The sequence below is a fragment of the Carassius gibelio genome, chromosome B7 (genome assembly GCF_023724105.1).
Source record: "Carassius gibelio isolate Cgi1373 ecotype wild population from Czech Republic chromosome B7, carGib1.2-hapl.c, whole genome shotgun sequence".
NCBI lineage: Eukaryota > Metazoa > Chordata > Actinopteri > Cypriniformes > Cyprinidae > Carassius > Carassius gibelio.
Genome location: NC_068402.1, coordinates 14,146,653 through 14,160,151, shown reverse-complemented (window position 1 = coordinate 14,160,151; position 13,499 = coordinate 14,146,653). Strand labels below are relative to the sequence as shown.

The 13,499-nt window shown below is 36.6% G+C and overlaps 1 protein-coding gene across 2 annotated transcripts in view; it reads left to right on the top strand.

Annotated features, from left to right (window-relative positions):
* Positions 1-13,499, top strand: part of adam10a (ADAM metallopeptidase domain 10a) — a 61,764-nt gene that overhangs the window by 9,690 nt on the left and 38,575 nt on the right. For both annotated transcript variants that reach the window (XM_052560290.1, XM_052560289.1), the window contains exon 2: positions 8,116-8,266. In XM_052560290.1, coding sequence (XP_052416250.1) covers positions 8,116-8,266 — 151 coding nt within the window. The remainder of the gene's footprint in view (positions 1-8,115; positions 8,267-13,499) is intronic.

Sequence of the window (13,499 nt, the reverse complement as noted above, 5' to 3'; positions counted from 1 at the left end):
GTAGGGATATACAAAGATTTAAGTGACATACTGCTTGTGATTTTCAGTAGAATGTTTCACCCTTCATTCATCTTGTGTCCTTCTATTAAATTTGTTCAGTCAGTAGTGTTGGTGGCATTATGAAATGTGCACAACCTTGTTCTTAATAGTTCACTATTCGTGTATTATTGTGTTGGCTGAGCTGAGAAATAGAGTTGTTGTGCATCATCGTGTTCTGAACAAAAAAATCCACAGCTCTTAGTGACCTCTTTATTGGTGCAAACAATGGAGACGAAACTTGCTGTGATGTTTGTCTATTTATTTATTTTTCTGTTGAAAGACTTGATTAGTGATATGAACAGGTTCATGATTTACATTTTGTGGGGAAAAAATGTTTTCACCTAAATAATAAATTAAGAAAATTAACGAAAAAATCAGTTTCAATTCATTTTTGTGCCATATTTTAACCACGCAGCGAACCTTTTTAAATATTTTGATAAATTACTGAAAATAAATAAATTACATTTTAAACCGTTTAACTGATTATATTAATTGGTCAAAACTCTTAACGGGTCAGTTAACTGGTTAAAATGAACATCCCTAGGTAAGACTTTTTTTGTAAAAATCAAAATGATTAAGAAATGAATACTCTTTATTCAGCAAGGGCACATTCAATTGGCAATAAATGTTTTTAAATAGTTGCAAAATTGTATTTCTTCTTACCAACCCCAAATTGTTGAACAATGTGTGCTATGCTGTTTTGGTGACCTCACAATGTGGTCCAAGGCTGAATCTGAGATCTTGATGATCATGTTTTCTGAATACTCCCTCATGGATTTTTCAAAGATTATACAACATACAAGAAAATACGATTTCAGTCGTTCTTCTTTGAAATTTCTCCTTTATCCAGTGAGTTACTTGCTATTTCTTTATAACTATTTGAGAAATTTACTTGCAATATCTAACTGAAAATTGTTTCCACACCAATCTTTTTCATTCCATGTTTCTATTATGACCCTTGATTGAAAATAAATTTGCGTGTTCGTCGAACAACAAACTAAAGTTTTGAGCATTTTCCCATGTGGAGGTCAGATGAGAGCAGCTCAGTTTAACAAAACAGAGTTTAACTGATTATAAATGTTATGTGAAGGTTTCTGCAATAAAAGATGTGTAATCACAGGCTGTTGCAAGTACTGTATAGAATATAAAGACATGTAAATAACTTTCAGTTTTCTATTCACTGTTATTTTCAACAACTAAACGTATCCATCATCAGTAGTGTTCAGGCCTTCCATTCTTCTCATCCAGTGGTGTCATGTGTGCGACGGCTCTGCGGTTATCCTTGTGTGGGAGTCCGGAGCTTTTGTCCTCACATGAGGGGTAATTATAGGCAGAAATGAGGCAGCTATTTTTTGTGCCAGAACAAAAGAGCTCAGTGTCCACCCTCCTTTCACCGAGTCATGCCTTTCTCTATGCGTCTATGCATTCCGAAAAGCCCTGAACTATATATATTGCCATATATAAATACGTCTGTACGGGCCTATCCTGGACAGACCTTTAACTTGTATTTGTCTACTACAGTAGAAGTCATCTAAATTAAGATTTTGTGTCATCAACCTAAACTTCATACTTGATGCTTTACCCAGTTCCCTTCTCACATTTTGTTAAATCTTCATTTGTTTTGTACTTGTTTATTTTGTTGTGTTCATTCACAAAGACACTGGAAGAGAAATACATAATAGTACTAGTAATCATTCACTCACTTTTAAGTTGTGTAAAATATTGTTTTTTTGATATGGTGCTGTAGATTCAGCTTCACCACTGAATTGTGGAGCAGAAAATGCTGATCTGTAGAGGACTGACTCTGCTCTCGGCCTTAGCTAATAGAGCAAAACTGTCCCATTTGCTTCTGATAAAACATCTCTTCCCTGTCATTACACCTTTGTGCCTCTCAGCTATGGTTCACTGGCTGACTCTAGTTCCAGGTAATAGGGCTAAAGATGGGCGGGCAAATTACTCGTTTTTTAAAAAGGAAAGTGGCAATTAAAGGGTATCTTTTAGGATTTGTGTTTAATTTGTCAGCAAACGAATGCTGCACTTCACATATTTTTGAGGTTAGGAGGACGCTTTGACCGAAAAACTGCTGTTAAAGTGCTTGAGCCAGTCATAAAGCTCTGAAGGAGCTCTATGACATTTAGTTATAAGCCTGTGACACGTGACTCAATAATCGTGATTAGATTGTGGTAAGAAAAGTATTTAAATTGGATAGATGCTCAGCAATGCAGCTGTGTGAATGTCAGTTCAGTTCCGTGACTTCAGAGATTTAACAGAATTTTGGTACTGATGTTTGAATTGTTGTCAGTGTTCTGATATAGTGAGATTTTTGTGTGAAAATATAGCTAATGATATAGCATATGAACTATCTATAAAATTCACTCTCAAAATTCAAGTTCTAAAAATGTCAGGAAGTCACTAGAATATCTAATCTTCATAAACGAACGGTCTAATCTAACCATATTTAGCGCTCCAAACAGGACTCAACAACCTACTAAACTAAACTGTGAAGGTAACTGCTGGCATGAAGTCATGTAATCAAGGAGTTCATTGAACCTTTTTTTCAGTTTGCACATTGCATTGAATGTTAAGCGCTAAAGAGAGAGGAATGCTGGGGGAAGAAAAAAAAAGTTTGTCTTGAGAGTGAAGTAGATAGGAGAGTTGGGGAGGTGGAGCACTAATGTGTGTGGAATTGGAATGAGTGTTGGAGCGTTCTGCTCCTCTGAGGCTGTACTGCTTCTGATTTCTGCTCTCTCTCGCTCTCTCTCCACAGCAAGATGAGAGGAGGATTTTATCAATGCTGTACAGGTGGACAAACAGTCTGCACTGATACTCCCAGCCAATAGACACACACACACACACACACACACACACACACACTCTTTTTCAGCCTTCCTCCCACACACTCTCTGCCAATTGTGCAGTTTGTTTCTGGCCTTGTTTTTGATCTCTTTTATTACTGTTTTATTTCACAACCTAAGCATCTGTCAAGATGAGAAAAGTGTCATTTTGTGATAGTGTTTTATGATTAAAGCTGTGAAACAGCTGCAAACCATCAGGTCAGGTGTTTCTCAGCTTTTGTCAAAAATTCATTCATCTGTCAAAATGCATTCATCAGAAGATGAACAGAACCTGTATGCTGAGAAAGGTGCCCTGCTGTTTACTTTTTGTGTTTGTTAGGAAAGCCACTGATTTTTCTCTTGAAATGACACTTGGTGGATGGCAGAGTGCCATGTGGGAATTTCATTTCTTCTGCTTCTAAATTGTCTCAGCCATTGAGAAGTGTGAAGTCTTGATATGCGTTTTGTTCTTCTGTGATGGTGAAATATTTTGTAGTATTTTATTGTTAAAGTTAGTGGTTGAGCAATATGTGACCCTGGACCACAAAACCAGTCTTAAGTTGCTTATTTGCTTAAAAATATTTTTAGCAACAGCCAAAGAAACATTGTATGGGTGAATTCTTTTTTTTTTTCTTTTATGCCACAAATCAAATTAAGCAAAGATCATGTTCCATGAAGATATTTTGTAAATTTCCTACCGTAAATATATCAAAGCTTAATTATTGATTAGTAATATGCATTGCTAAGAATTAATTTGGTATTTTGAATTTTTTTTTTTTGTATATATAAAAGTTATATAAAAAATTAAAATAAAAAATTGTCCTTGCTCTTCCAAGGCTTTCAATGGGGTAAATGGGTGTTTGTTGTCAACTGTTCAGAAGACGTGAAATAAAGTGTGCACATCTGTAATAAAACATCCCTCACACGGCTCCGGGGGGTGAATAAAGGCCCTCTGTAGTGAATCCATATGTTTTTGTAAGATAAATATCCAGATTTCAAATGTAATAAACAACTTTTTTTTTCTCACTTATGCTGACTGTTGGGAACTGGAAGAGGCTATCAAACAGTGCATGATTATTGAACAGTTACTTTTTGCGCTAATACTGTCAAAACACACAAGTTTTACATGTAGACTCAAGTTGATTGTCTAAAATGAAAATAAACCGTTGAGAGAAAAACATTTATGTGCCTTAATTAGATGCGTGAAGGTCTTAAAGTTACAGTAGGCCTATTAAACATGCGACCTACTGTCATTGCTGTCAAGGGATAGATAACCCTAAAATTAAATGTTTCTGTTATTATTTACTCACTGTCATGTTGTCCCAAACCCATATTAATTTATTTCTTGTGCTGAACACAAAAGAAGATATTTTGAAAAATGTGGGTAACCAAACAGTTGCTGGTCCAAAAAATACTCTGGAAGTCACTGTGGACCAGCAACTGTTTGGTTTTCCACGTTCCTCAAATAGCATTTATGTTCAGAAGAAGAAAGAAACTCATTCAGGTTTAAAACCCACTTGAGTTAATGGTGGTATAAAAATAAAACACTATGACAGAATTGACAGACAGCTGCCAGAATTTATACTTTTTGGTGAACTATTTAATGTTAATAAAACCACAAAACACAAAGAGAAAAATCACAGAAATTTAATACAGTTGCTTCAGGAATCAGTTCATATAGTATTTTATTTTTACATTTGTTCATTCAATTTCTTGAATGCTCCTGCTAAATACACCCATTGTACCTGAAAATAAAGCACTGCTTGTTTTATTTGTATATTATGTGTAGTTGTAATTAGGGATGGGCATTCGATTAAATTTTCTTAGTCGATCGTCGGGAGAATTAACGATCGACTATCGATTAATCATTAATATTTTTATAATATAATTATTTAATTTTTATAGTTAAAAAATGCAATGAATACAAAAATACAGTGTGTTTTTCCTCGGTGAGACCTTTATTACAAGATCAACTTGTGGCAGACAGTTAAACTACGTTCAGGCAAACCGAACATATATGCGCGTGCATGCAGTGCTCTAAAGCAGCGGAACCTGCAGCTGCTAGCAGGCGTTCTTAAACAGAGACAATAATAATGATAAAAGAATCATGTTAAACAATGACATAAAAAAAAAACATTATAAAACTTAGATCGGACAGATTTTGTCAAAATATAACTCAAAACTATCCAAGCCAGAAGAAAAGGCCAGATATTAGCCTCCCTAACAATTACGCTAACTTAACAAATTATGTTACTTAAAGCCTCATGAAAAATAACTAACTTTAGTAACTAGCAAACAACTTCTGCACGAGTCTATGGATTTTTGTTGAGAAATACCATATAAGCATGTTGACATGATCTGGTGTCAGACGTGACCGCAACCTGGTGACCGTCAGTCCAGCCGCCGAAAACACCCACTCTGAGGGAACTGACGTTGCCTGATGCACAGGACAGGTACATCATCTGAGTCGTGGCCGTGTTGTACTTAAACACCCCATCGCAATGTTTGCAGTTAACTAGTTCGCATTTTAAAATCAAAATGGTCCCATGCCACACTTCACCGTGACATCTCAATGATTATTCTTTTGAAATCAAAACGTAAGATCACAGATAACCGAGTAGGGTGTCAAATATTGCACCCTGGTGGTAAAATATTTAATTGCTGCCACACTACGTAACGCAACCTGCATTAGATTAAAAAAAGTGCTTTAGATTAATCGATAACAAATTAACATGATCGAAGAAATTCTTAACGATCAATTATCGATCGTCGATTAATCATGCCCATCCCTAGTTGTAATAATATGTATCTTTGTTAGGGCTGGGCGATATGGAGCAAAAAATATATCTCGATATATTTTGCTATATCTGGATATACGATATATATCTCAATCTTTACATGAAAAATAACCCCCCAAAAATTACTGCAAAAACAAATATGCCAAATATTACATGTTTAGGGCCCTATGAAACGTTTTATTGTTTTTTCACCATATGTTTTATTGTTACCTAATTCTGTGTTTTAGCATGTGTAATTATTTAAATGCATAAAGAACTTAATTAGTTCTTAAAAATTCTGCACAAGTTCTTACAATAGCCTTATGTGAAAAGTTTTTTCCCTTCAGAAATTCTGTCTATTTACATTTTTCTGGTTATCAAATGAAGGCATAAAACATTCATTTAATTTTATCTTTTTAATTATTTAAAATTAAAATTAGACTCATGCACTGTATTATTCTTAAGTTGTAGCCACATTGTCTATTGTCAGTATTTGTCAGCAATGTATGAAGAACAGCTTCAAATCAAACTAAGCAGCTTTCTGATGGTCAGTGCGGTACAATACAGTGAAATCTTTCCCTCTCACACAGAATTCGTTAAAAACAATATATGTCTGAAGTCATACAGTACCTCTATGTGGGGAACAGATTGAAACTTTTTTTTTTTTTTTTATCTTTCTGCAGCAGCATGGTCACATTTAAAACTGGGGAACTCTTGAATGGGTTTGGAACCAAATGAGGCTTTGATACTCAATACCAGGAGTTTTATTTTTAGTTGCAGTACCCTCTTAACCAGTAGCCTAATTATAATTAATGTTAAAGCGTTTTCATGAACTTGGTGTATTCTAAATGTGCTCTGGTAAGCTTTTGAAAACAGTTGAGAGAAATTTTAGGGGTGAAAAAATGCTTCTTGATGGAGCATGTGGCATCACAGAGCTCTGAGCTGACTTTTGAACACTAGATTGCTGGAGTAATTGCCCTGTGACCATTCAGTTTTTATGTCTCGTATCTCCAGACGTGATCCGTTAGTGCTGATGGCCCTCTTGCACAGCCATTATTCTGTAGTGTTCTCAGAGTAAAAGGAACCGCTCTATTCAAACCAATTTGGTGCTTGAGGCGTATTGTCATAGCAGACATGGTTGGAGCCCAGGGGAGGTAGAGTTGGATTCAAAACAGGAAAGGTTGGTTCTCCACAGGTTGTGTTGACTGATGGAAAGCCAGTGTCAAAGTTCTTCCTCCTGAAATCACCCAGAGGTCGGAGTGTCTTATTAGTCATATTATCTTATAGACTCTTTTATACACTGTCAGACTACATTGCCTTTTCCAAAAAAGGCAAACTATATAGCCTACCTGTCATCATCCTATCAAGATTTCAGGCTTGTGAAGTCAAAAGACTAGAAAAGCTGGTCGTGAGATGAAATGTATGGTTCGCTGTGGGTAATTCATGTGTACAACTGTTGTTGGAGCAGATACTATAGAGTCGTGACAAAGTAAACGCTCCCTGCTAAGGTCAGGCTATTCTTAGCATAAATACTACTGTGCTAGGAAGTTGCTTTTTGAGTCTGAGGAAGGATGGGAGGAAAAAACATAAACTGTACATTCCCACAATAGAAATGGAAAATATAAGTGTGACAGTATAGATCTTTTTTTTTTCTTTCTGTATGTTCTCTGCGCCTCTTAATAATGTATGTTATGACAGTATAAGGCCAGCTTCACACACAAACCACACATTTTCATATGCATGCCCATATTTACAGATTCATATCGCAGTATTCATACTGCATATGTTTAGCCCATTTTGCTGTCCTTTTTTATAAATTTATTTTAAAACTATATATATATATATATAAGTACATTTTTCACACAAATAAATCCAGTTTATTTTTTTTAGTTATTTTTACTTAATGCAAAAACGGATGGAAAATTATACAGTAATTATAATAATACAAGAAGTTCAAAGACTGCAGTAAATTCATAACCACTTTTGCTGGACAGTGACATTGGTGGGCAAATACGGCTGGTTGAGTTGTAGTTTGACAAATTTATAATTTTTTTATTATTATACACAAAGCGTGGCTGGATCTCAATAATTATTTTTTACATTATTTCCTTTTTTGTCCTGCCCTGGGCCTGTGTCCAGTCACCCATCTGGTTAAAACAGCCCCCATAGAGCCACAGATGTATTACGCAGCATAAAGTCTTTCGTTTTGAAAGCTTACACGCTGCAGACACAGGATGTGTGAAACAGGCCTAAGCCTTGTAATTTACGGATAATGAGTCATCATGTTTCAGCTCAAAGTGTAATTCCAACATTCACAGGGGTTTATGCCCACTCTGGCACCACAGTTTGCCTGTCAGCCTTCTGCACCAAATCTTGTGTTTAATAATAGCTAGTCAGATCACAACCTGTCACTGAGTTTCATCTGTCTGTCTTTCTCTTTCTCTCTTCCTCCTTTCATTCTGTAGGTCAATATGGGAAACCCCTGAACAAGTATATTCGACATTACGAAGGCCTGTCCTACGACGCAGACGTCTTGCACAACAAGCACCAGAGAGCCAAGAGAGCTCTGTCTCACCAGGACCAGTTCCTGCACCTGGACTTCCACGCTCATGGCAGGTCAGCCAAGCCTTCTTTTCTGCTCAACTGTTGATTCTGGAAAACTGGACGTGTCCTGCTCTGGTTTAATACTTGTCCTCTGAGCATTAATGAGGGGAAACGAGCTTCACAGATCTTGCATTCTGTAAAAATGGAGTGTTTTTTATTTAGGATTGACCCTGGATTGTTCTACCTGAGGTTACTCTTTTCACAGTGCAATACAGAATGATAGAGAGTCCCGGTGATTCAACGCTCCAGGCCATGCGGAAACAAACTGATCAGGCTTAGATCTTTGAGGCGTGGCAAGCAGCCCGCTGACAGAATGCTTCCTGTTTCTCTGGTTTGTGAGCATGTCTTTAGCATCGTTCTGTTCTTGGATGGTACAGCTGGTGCCATATAATTGCACCTGAGGCAGTGTAGTAAGAAGCCTAGTCAACATTTACACAAATGTGATTTGCTCCATTCTGATGACAGACACTGTCTGACAGCTTTATGACATTGTCTCGGTAGTAAATTAACAGTTCATTGCTCTCATTGTAGTAACTTTTTAATATAGCTGCCATCTTTTTAGTCTGCATTCCCCTCTATATTTAATCTACACATTTCATCAGACACAAACCTGTTTTGTAGTCTTTATTTCATTAAAAGGATTTTATAAAGATTAATATTTCAGTCTCTGATGAAGCAGAGAAACTGATGAAATTGCACTGGGTCTTCATGAAAGAATCATTACAGGTTTGATACAAGTTTACCTCTGCAGCAGCATCTGTAGCATGATGTCGATTACCACAGAAAATACTTTCAACTCATAACTCAGTTTGAATAAAAATGATAGACATGTACAGCCTCTCCCCATGAAAGCCTTTGGTGCATATTTATCGTAAGGTTTAAAAGCAGAAATGGAAAGCTTGTATTTTTGTTAACATTCTTACATGAATTATTCATTTGAAAAATAACTTTATCTGTAAAGTTTTTTTACAGTCAAAAGGGTTGCTCATACTGACAGCAATTTGCAGCAGCAAAGTGACGGGATATTATTCATTTTCAACAAGAGTTGGCACTTTTCGTTGACACAAGCAAAAAATACCCATGGCAAAGAAACAAAGTTGAGCAGAGCTGAACTTTATGCAAATGACCGGCAACACATTAATTTTAACATTTATTTGCTGCGTTTTAAACATGCCCCAATGGAAGCTTCCATTGTAAGTGCATTACTGTGAAAACATTTTTTCTTTGTTTTTATAAACTAAGGCATTTTTTTTAGCAAATTTTTACAGATGCCTTTCAACAAAGCTTTAGTTTAACTATGTTAATTTAACGCATATTATAAATATTCATCAAGGCCTTCATTATTCACATACAAGCCTGTCTCAGTATTTTGTGAAAGAATTAACGTACAACCGAATTAAATAACAAGCATACAAACAAATATTCTTGTTTTATTAAGCCATGCAAGAGACTGCACAAATCCATTTTGCCTTCTTTTATCTCACCCTCCTTTTTGTTGGCAGTAGTGTTCACTTCTGAGCCTGCTATATGAAAACAAGAGCCAAAGGACAGGAAGACCTGAGCCTGCTAAGCCCAATGATATAATCTTTCCTATGATGAGACCGATACCTAGTTGACCACTTCCTCACATTGAGCACTTGTTTTTTGAGTTAGTAGGCAACATTTGTTTGGATGAGATTTTAAATCTGTTTTCAAGGATGCATGTGTGTCAAGAGGACATATTAAAAATGACTGCTCAAGTGCAGATTACCATACTGTACAAACTGTACAAACACGCATGTGCATAAGCACTAGTGTATTCCTTTGTGTCGTGACAAAGGACCGCACCAAATCACACACACACACACACACACACAAGACCACATAACCATCTGCTTGCTTTCTGCCTGCATGTGTGTAAAAGAGTGTTAAGCAGCCTAAAAATAACATCCCAAGTGTTCTTTTATTTTCACTCTCTCTCTGTGTCTTCACATGAAGTGAGACTAAAGGAAGACAGCAGATTACTAAGGAAGTGTGGTTATCAGTGAGGGAGTATGCCACAATGTATTCTACATTAAATAGTCATTGTGGACATTAGAAAAAGTGGATGACACTAAGTGAAAACTGTCCAAATGTTGTGCTATCCGATTACTTAAACCATATTTAGATCTAGTCAGAAATCCATGCAACTACATCATATATTTAGTGCAAAGACTCTTCTTAAACGTGTAAACAGCAATCCATCTCATATGCATCACCTTTAATATCAGGTTTAAACAAGGGTCCTTGTTTGCAGGCTCACAGGGCTTTTCCTCTATTTAAGCCGCGTTTCCACCGCAGGAACTTTACCCAGGAACTAGGGACTTGGTCCGGTACTTGGTGTGTTTCCACCGCAGGAACCAGGAACTAAATAAAAGTTCCGGGTAAAAAAATGCCCCCCAGAAAGTCCCTGCTGGCGAGGTGGTACTTTTTTAAAGTTCCGGAACTTTCGGGGGCGGGACTTTGGCGCTAAACATGCTGATTGGTTGAGTTCACGCAGCATTGGTTGAGTTCAACCACCATTTATTCGGATCAACATTTTCAAAATATTACTGTTATTGTGTCATGAAATGTAATTTTAAAAGTATTTCAGGCGAGAATTTAGTTGTTTCAAACTCAAATCTGTTGTTTATTTATAAAGACAGCGCCTATTTAAAAATGTGTTTCGCCGATCTCGTAGACGTTGAGCTCCACTCGATCAGCGGGAGCTCAGTCCTCATGTATCCGCAGAGAGCAGCCTCTCCTGGGATAGACCTTCTGATATGCGCCGCTGGCTCTGATGTGTCTTTAGTGGTTAAACATAAAATATAATTCAGCTGCGGGGTAAATCTAACAGGTTTTCTTTGGTCTGTATTCAATTTATCTATATGTAAAAATGAAAATAAAAAGGCAAGTCTATATAATATTTCGTTTCATTGTAATGGCTGCATATACACATTTCCCTGAACTAAGTACATTTCTGCAGTTGTTATTATGCTTAAATGAAAACGAAAGGAGGCAGTGGTATTTGATATCATATTTCGTTTTATTGTAAATATACAGTAAGGAAAATTTGAGTAGCCATGACGAGCAGACTGAAGTTATCAAGTACGCTGCTGTTTATAGATTTACCGGACTTGGGTTGTCGCGGACATCACACTCCCGAGACGAATGCACAAAGTCTGAACCAACTACCGAGGATGCACGTCCAAAATCAGCGTACTTTTTTTTTTTTTTTTTTTTTTTTTTTTTTTTTTTAATCAGCGGTACTTTGTTTTGAGAAACGCGTGCAGACCTACGTCACCAGTCTATTTGCCTAATCTACCCGGTACTTTACACCGCGGTGGAAACGCAGAAAGCAACAGGTCTGGGGGGAAAAAAGTTCCTGGGATAAAAAGTTCCTGGTACAAATGTTCCGGGTAATTTCGGTGGAAACGCGGCATTAGACTTCAAAGGTCCCCTTTAAAGCCATTGTACTCAAACATGATGAAGGTCATCTATTGTGAAAGGGGCTCTGGGAGGCCAAAGTGTGAGTCAAGTTGATGTTAAGGTGCCTAACAGGATCTCTGAGGGTGGCACAGCATATGAAGTGGCCATTTGTCACATGTGATGGAGTGTTTTTCTTTGAATCCATTATTCATGAATCAGCCTTATGTTTGGATGCTGAATTTAATTATATAATAAGGTTAAAGTGCTCATTGAGTGATGCTGTATATATTCATTTGTCTGTAAGTGCTACATGAGAATGTCTGATAACGTAAAATGAAAGAAAATTACACTTAGAATTAATTTGAAGATGTGTAACTGAGAAGATTAATTATCTAAGGGTGGAGACTCTTTTGCATTTAATAAACCTTGCTTCTGATAAGACAGACTTCATGAAATGTAAATGAGATGCCCTTAGATGAGTTGCCTTCATATTAACATTTTAGGGTACTACTCTTTTATTCTTTCTGAAATTAAATTGGCAAATTTATTTTAGGGATGCACCAATATTAAAAGTCTGGCTGACACTATTGTTGATATATTAAAGCCTTCAAAATATATATATATTTTTAAACTTCCAATGAATTTAAGCTTCACAACACTAATGTATCGTGAATCAAATCAAAGTATACTGTGTATACTCTGTCTACATAGGTATTCGATTCAAGAATGATTTTTGCAAATTCAGAATGATTGGATTCACAGTTACATTCAATTTGATTAATTTGATTCTGCATTCTTTAAGTGCATTCACAGGATTATTTAAATGCTTCCCCTAAATTCTAAGATTCTCGATGGGCTTCAGGTCTGATGAGTTTGCTGGCCAGTCAAGCACACCAACACTGTGGTCATTTAACCAACTTTTGGTGCTTTTGGCAGCGTGGGTAGGTGCCAAATCCTACTGGAAAAATAAATCAGCATCTTCAAAAAGCTGGTCAGCAGAAGGAAGTATGAAGTGCTCCAAAATTTTTTGGTAAACGGGTGCAGTGACTTTGGTTTTTCAAAAAACACAATGGACCAACACCAGTGAAAAAATTGTATTTTACACCCCAGAATCCCTCTAGAAAAATGATTGGGCTAGTTTTGAATAGCAATTGGGTGGGTTTTGTTGCAAAAAACCTGGCAGTCCTAGTCACAAGCGGTAAACAGTGGAGCGCATGAAAGAGAGATGTGAGACATACACTTCTCAATTTCACTTTAGAAATTGCAATTAATTAGGTTTTTATTATTTTAAATCGATTAATGAAGATAAGAGATTTATTTCAAAAACATTAATAATTGTAACTGATTCCACCGTATTTAACCGTAGTGTATACCCATTATCAACCAATATCAATCATCAGTACGATACAGATATATTGTGGATCCCTAAAATATTTATTACAAAATACAAGGGTCACATGATATAAATGACCTTCTACCTTCCTGTGTATACAGATTCTCTATATGAACTCGTGTAACACAACACTTTTTTTTTTTTTTATGTCTGTCTCGGGAGGATTTGTTCAGAAGGTACTATTCTCTCTGGCTCAAATAGTCCTCTTTCCCATCTCTTGAAAAGAGCAATTGTGTTGTATTTAACTGCTGGATAGTTTGCATAAAACAAGCCTTGGTGTTTGGGGTGGTGTGCCTGAAAATGTTGTCTGTGGCTGAAAGCAGTTTGAAAGAGTGCAGTGCAGCGGTGTGTGTGTGTGTGTGTGTGTGTGTGTGTGTGTGGTGGGGGGGGGGGGGTTACATTTAGTGTGTTTTGCCTATTGGGATT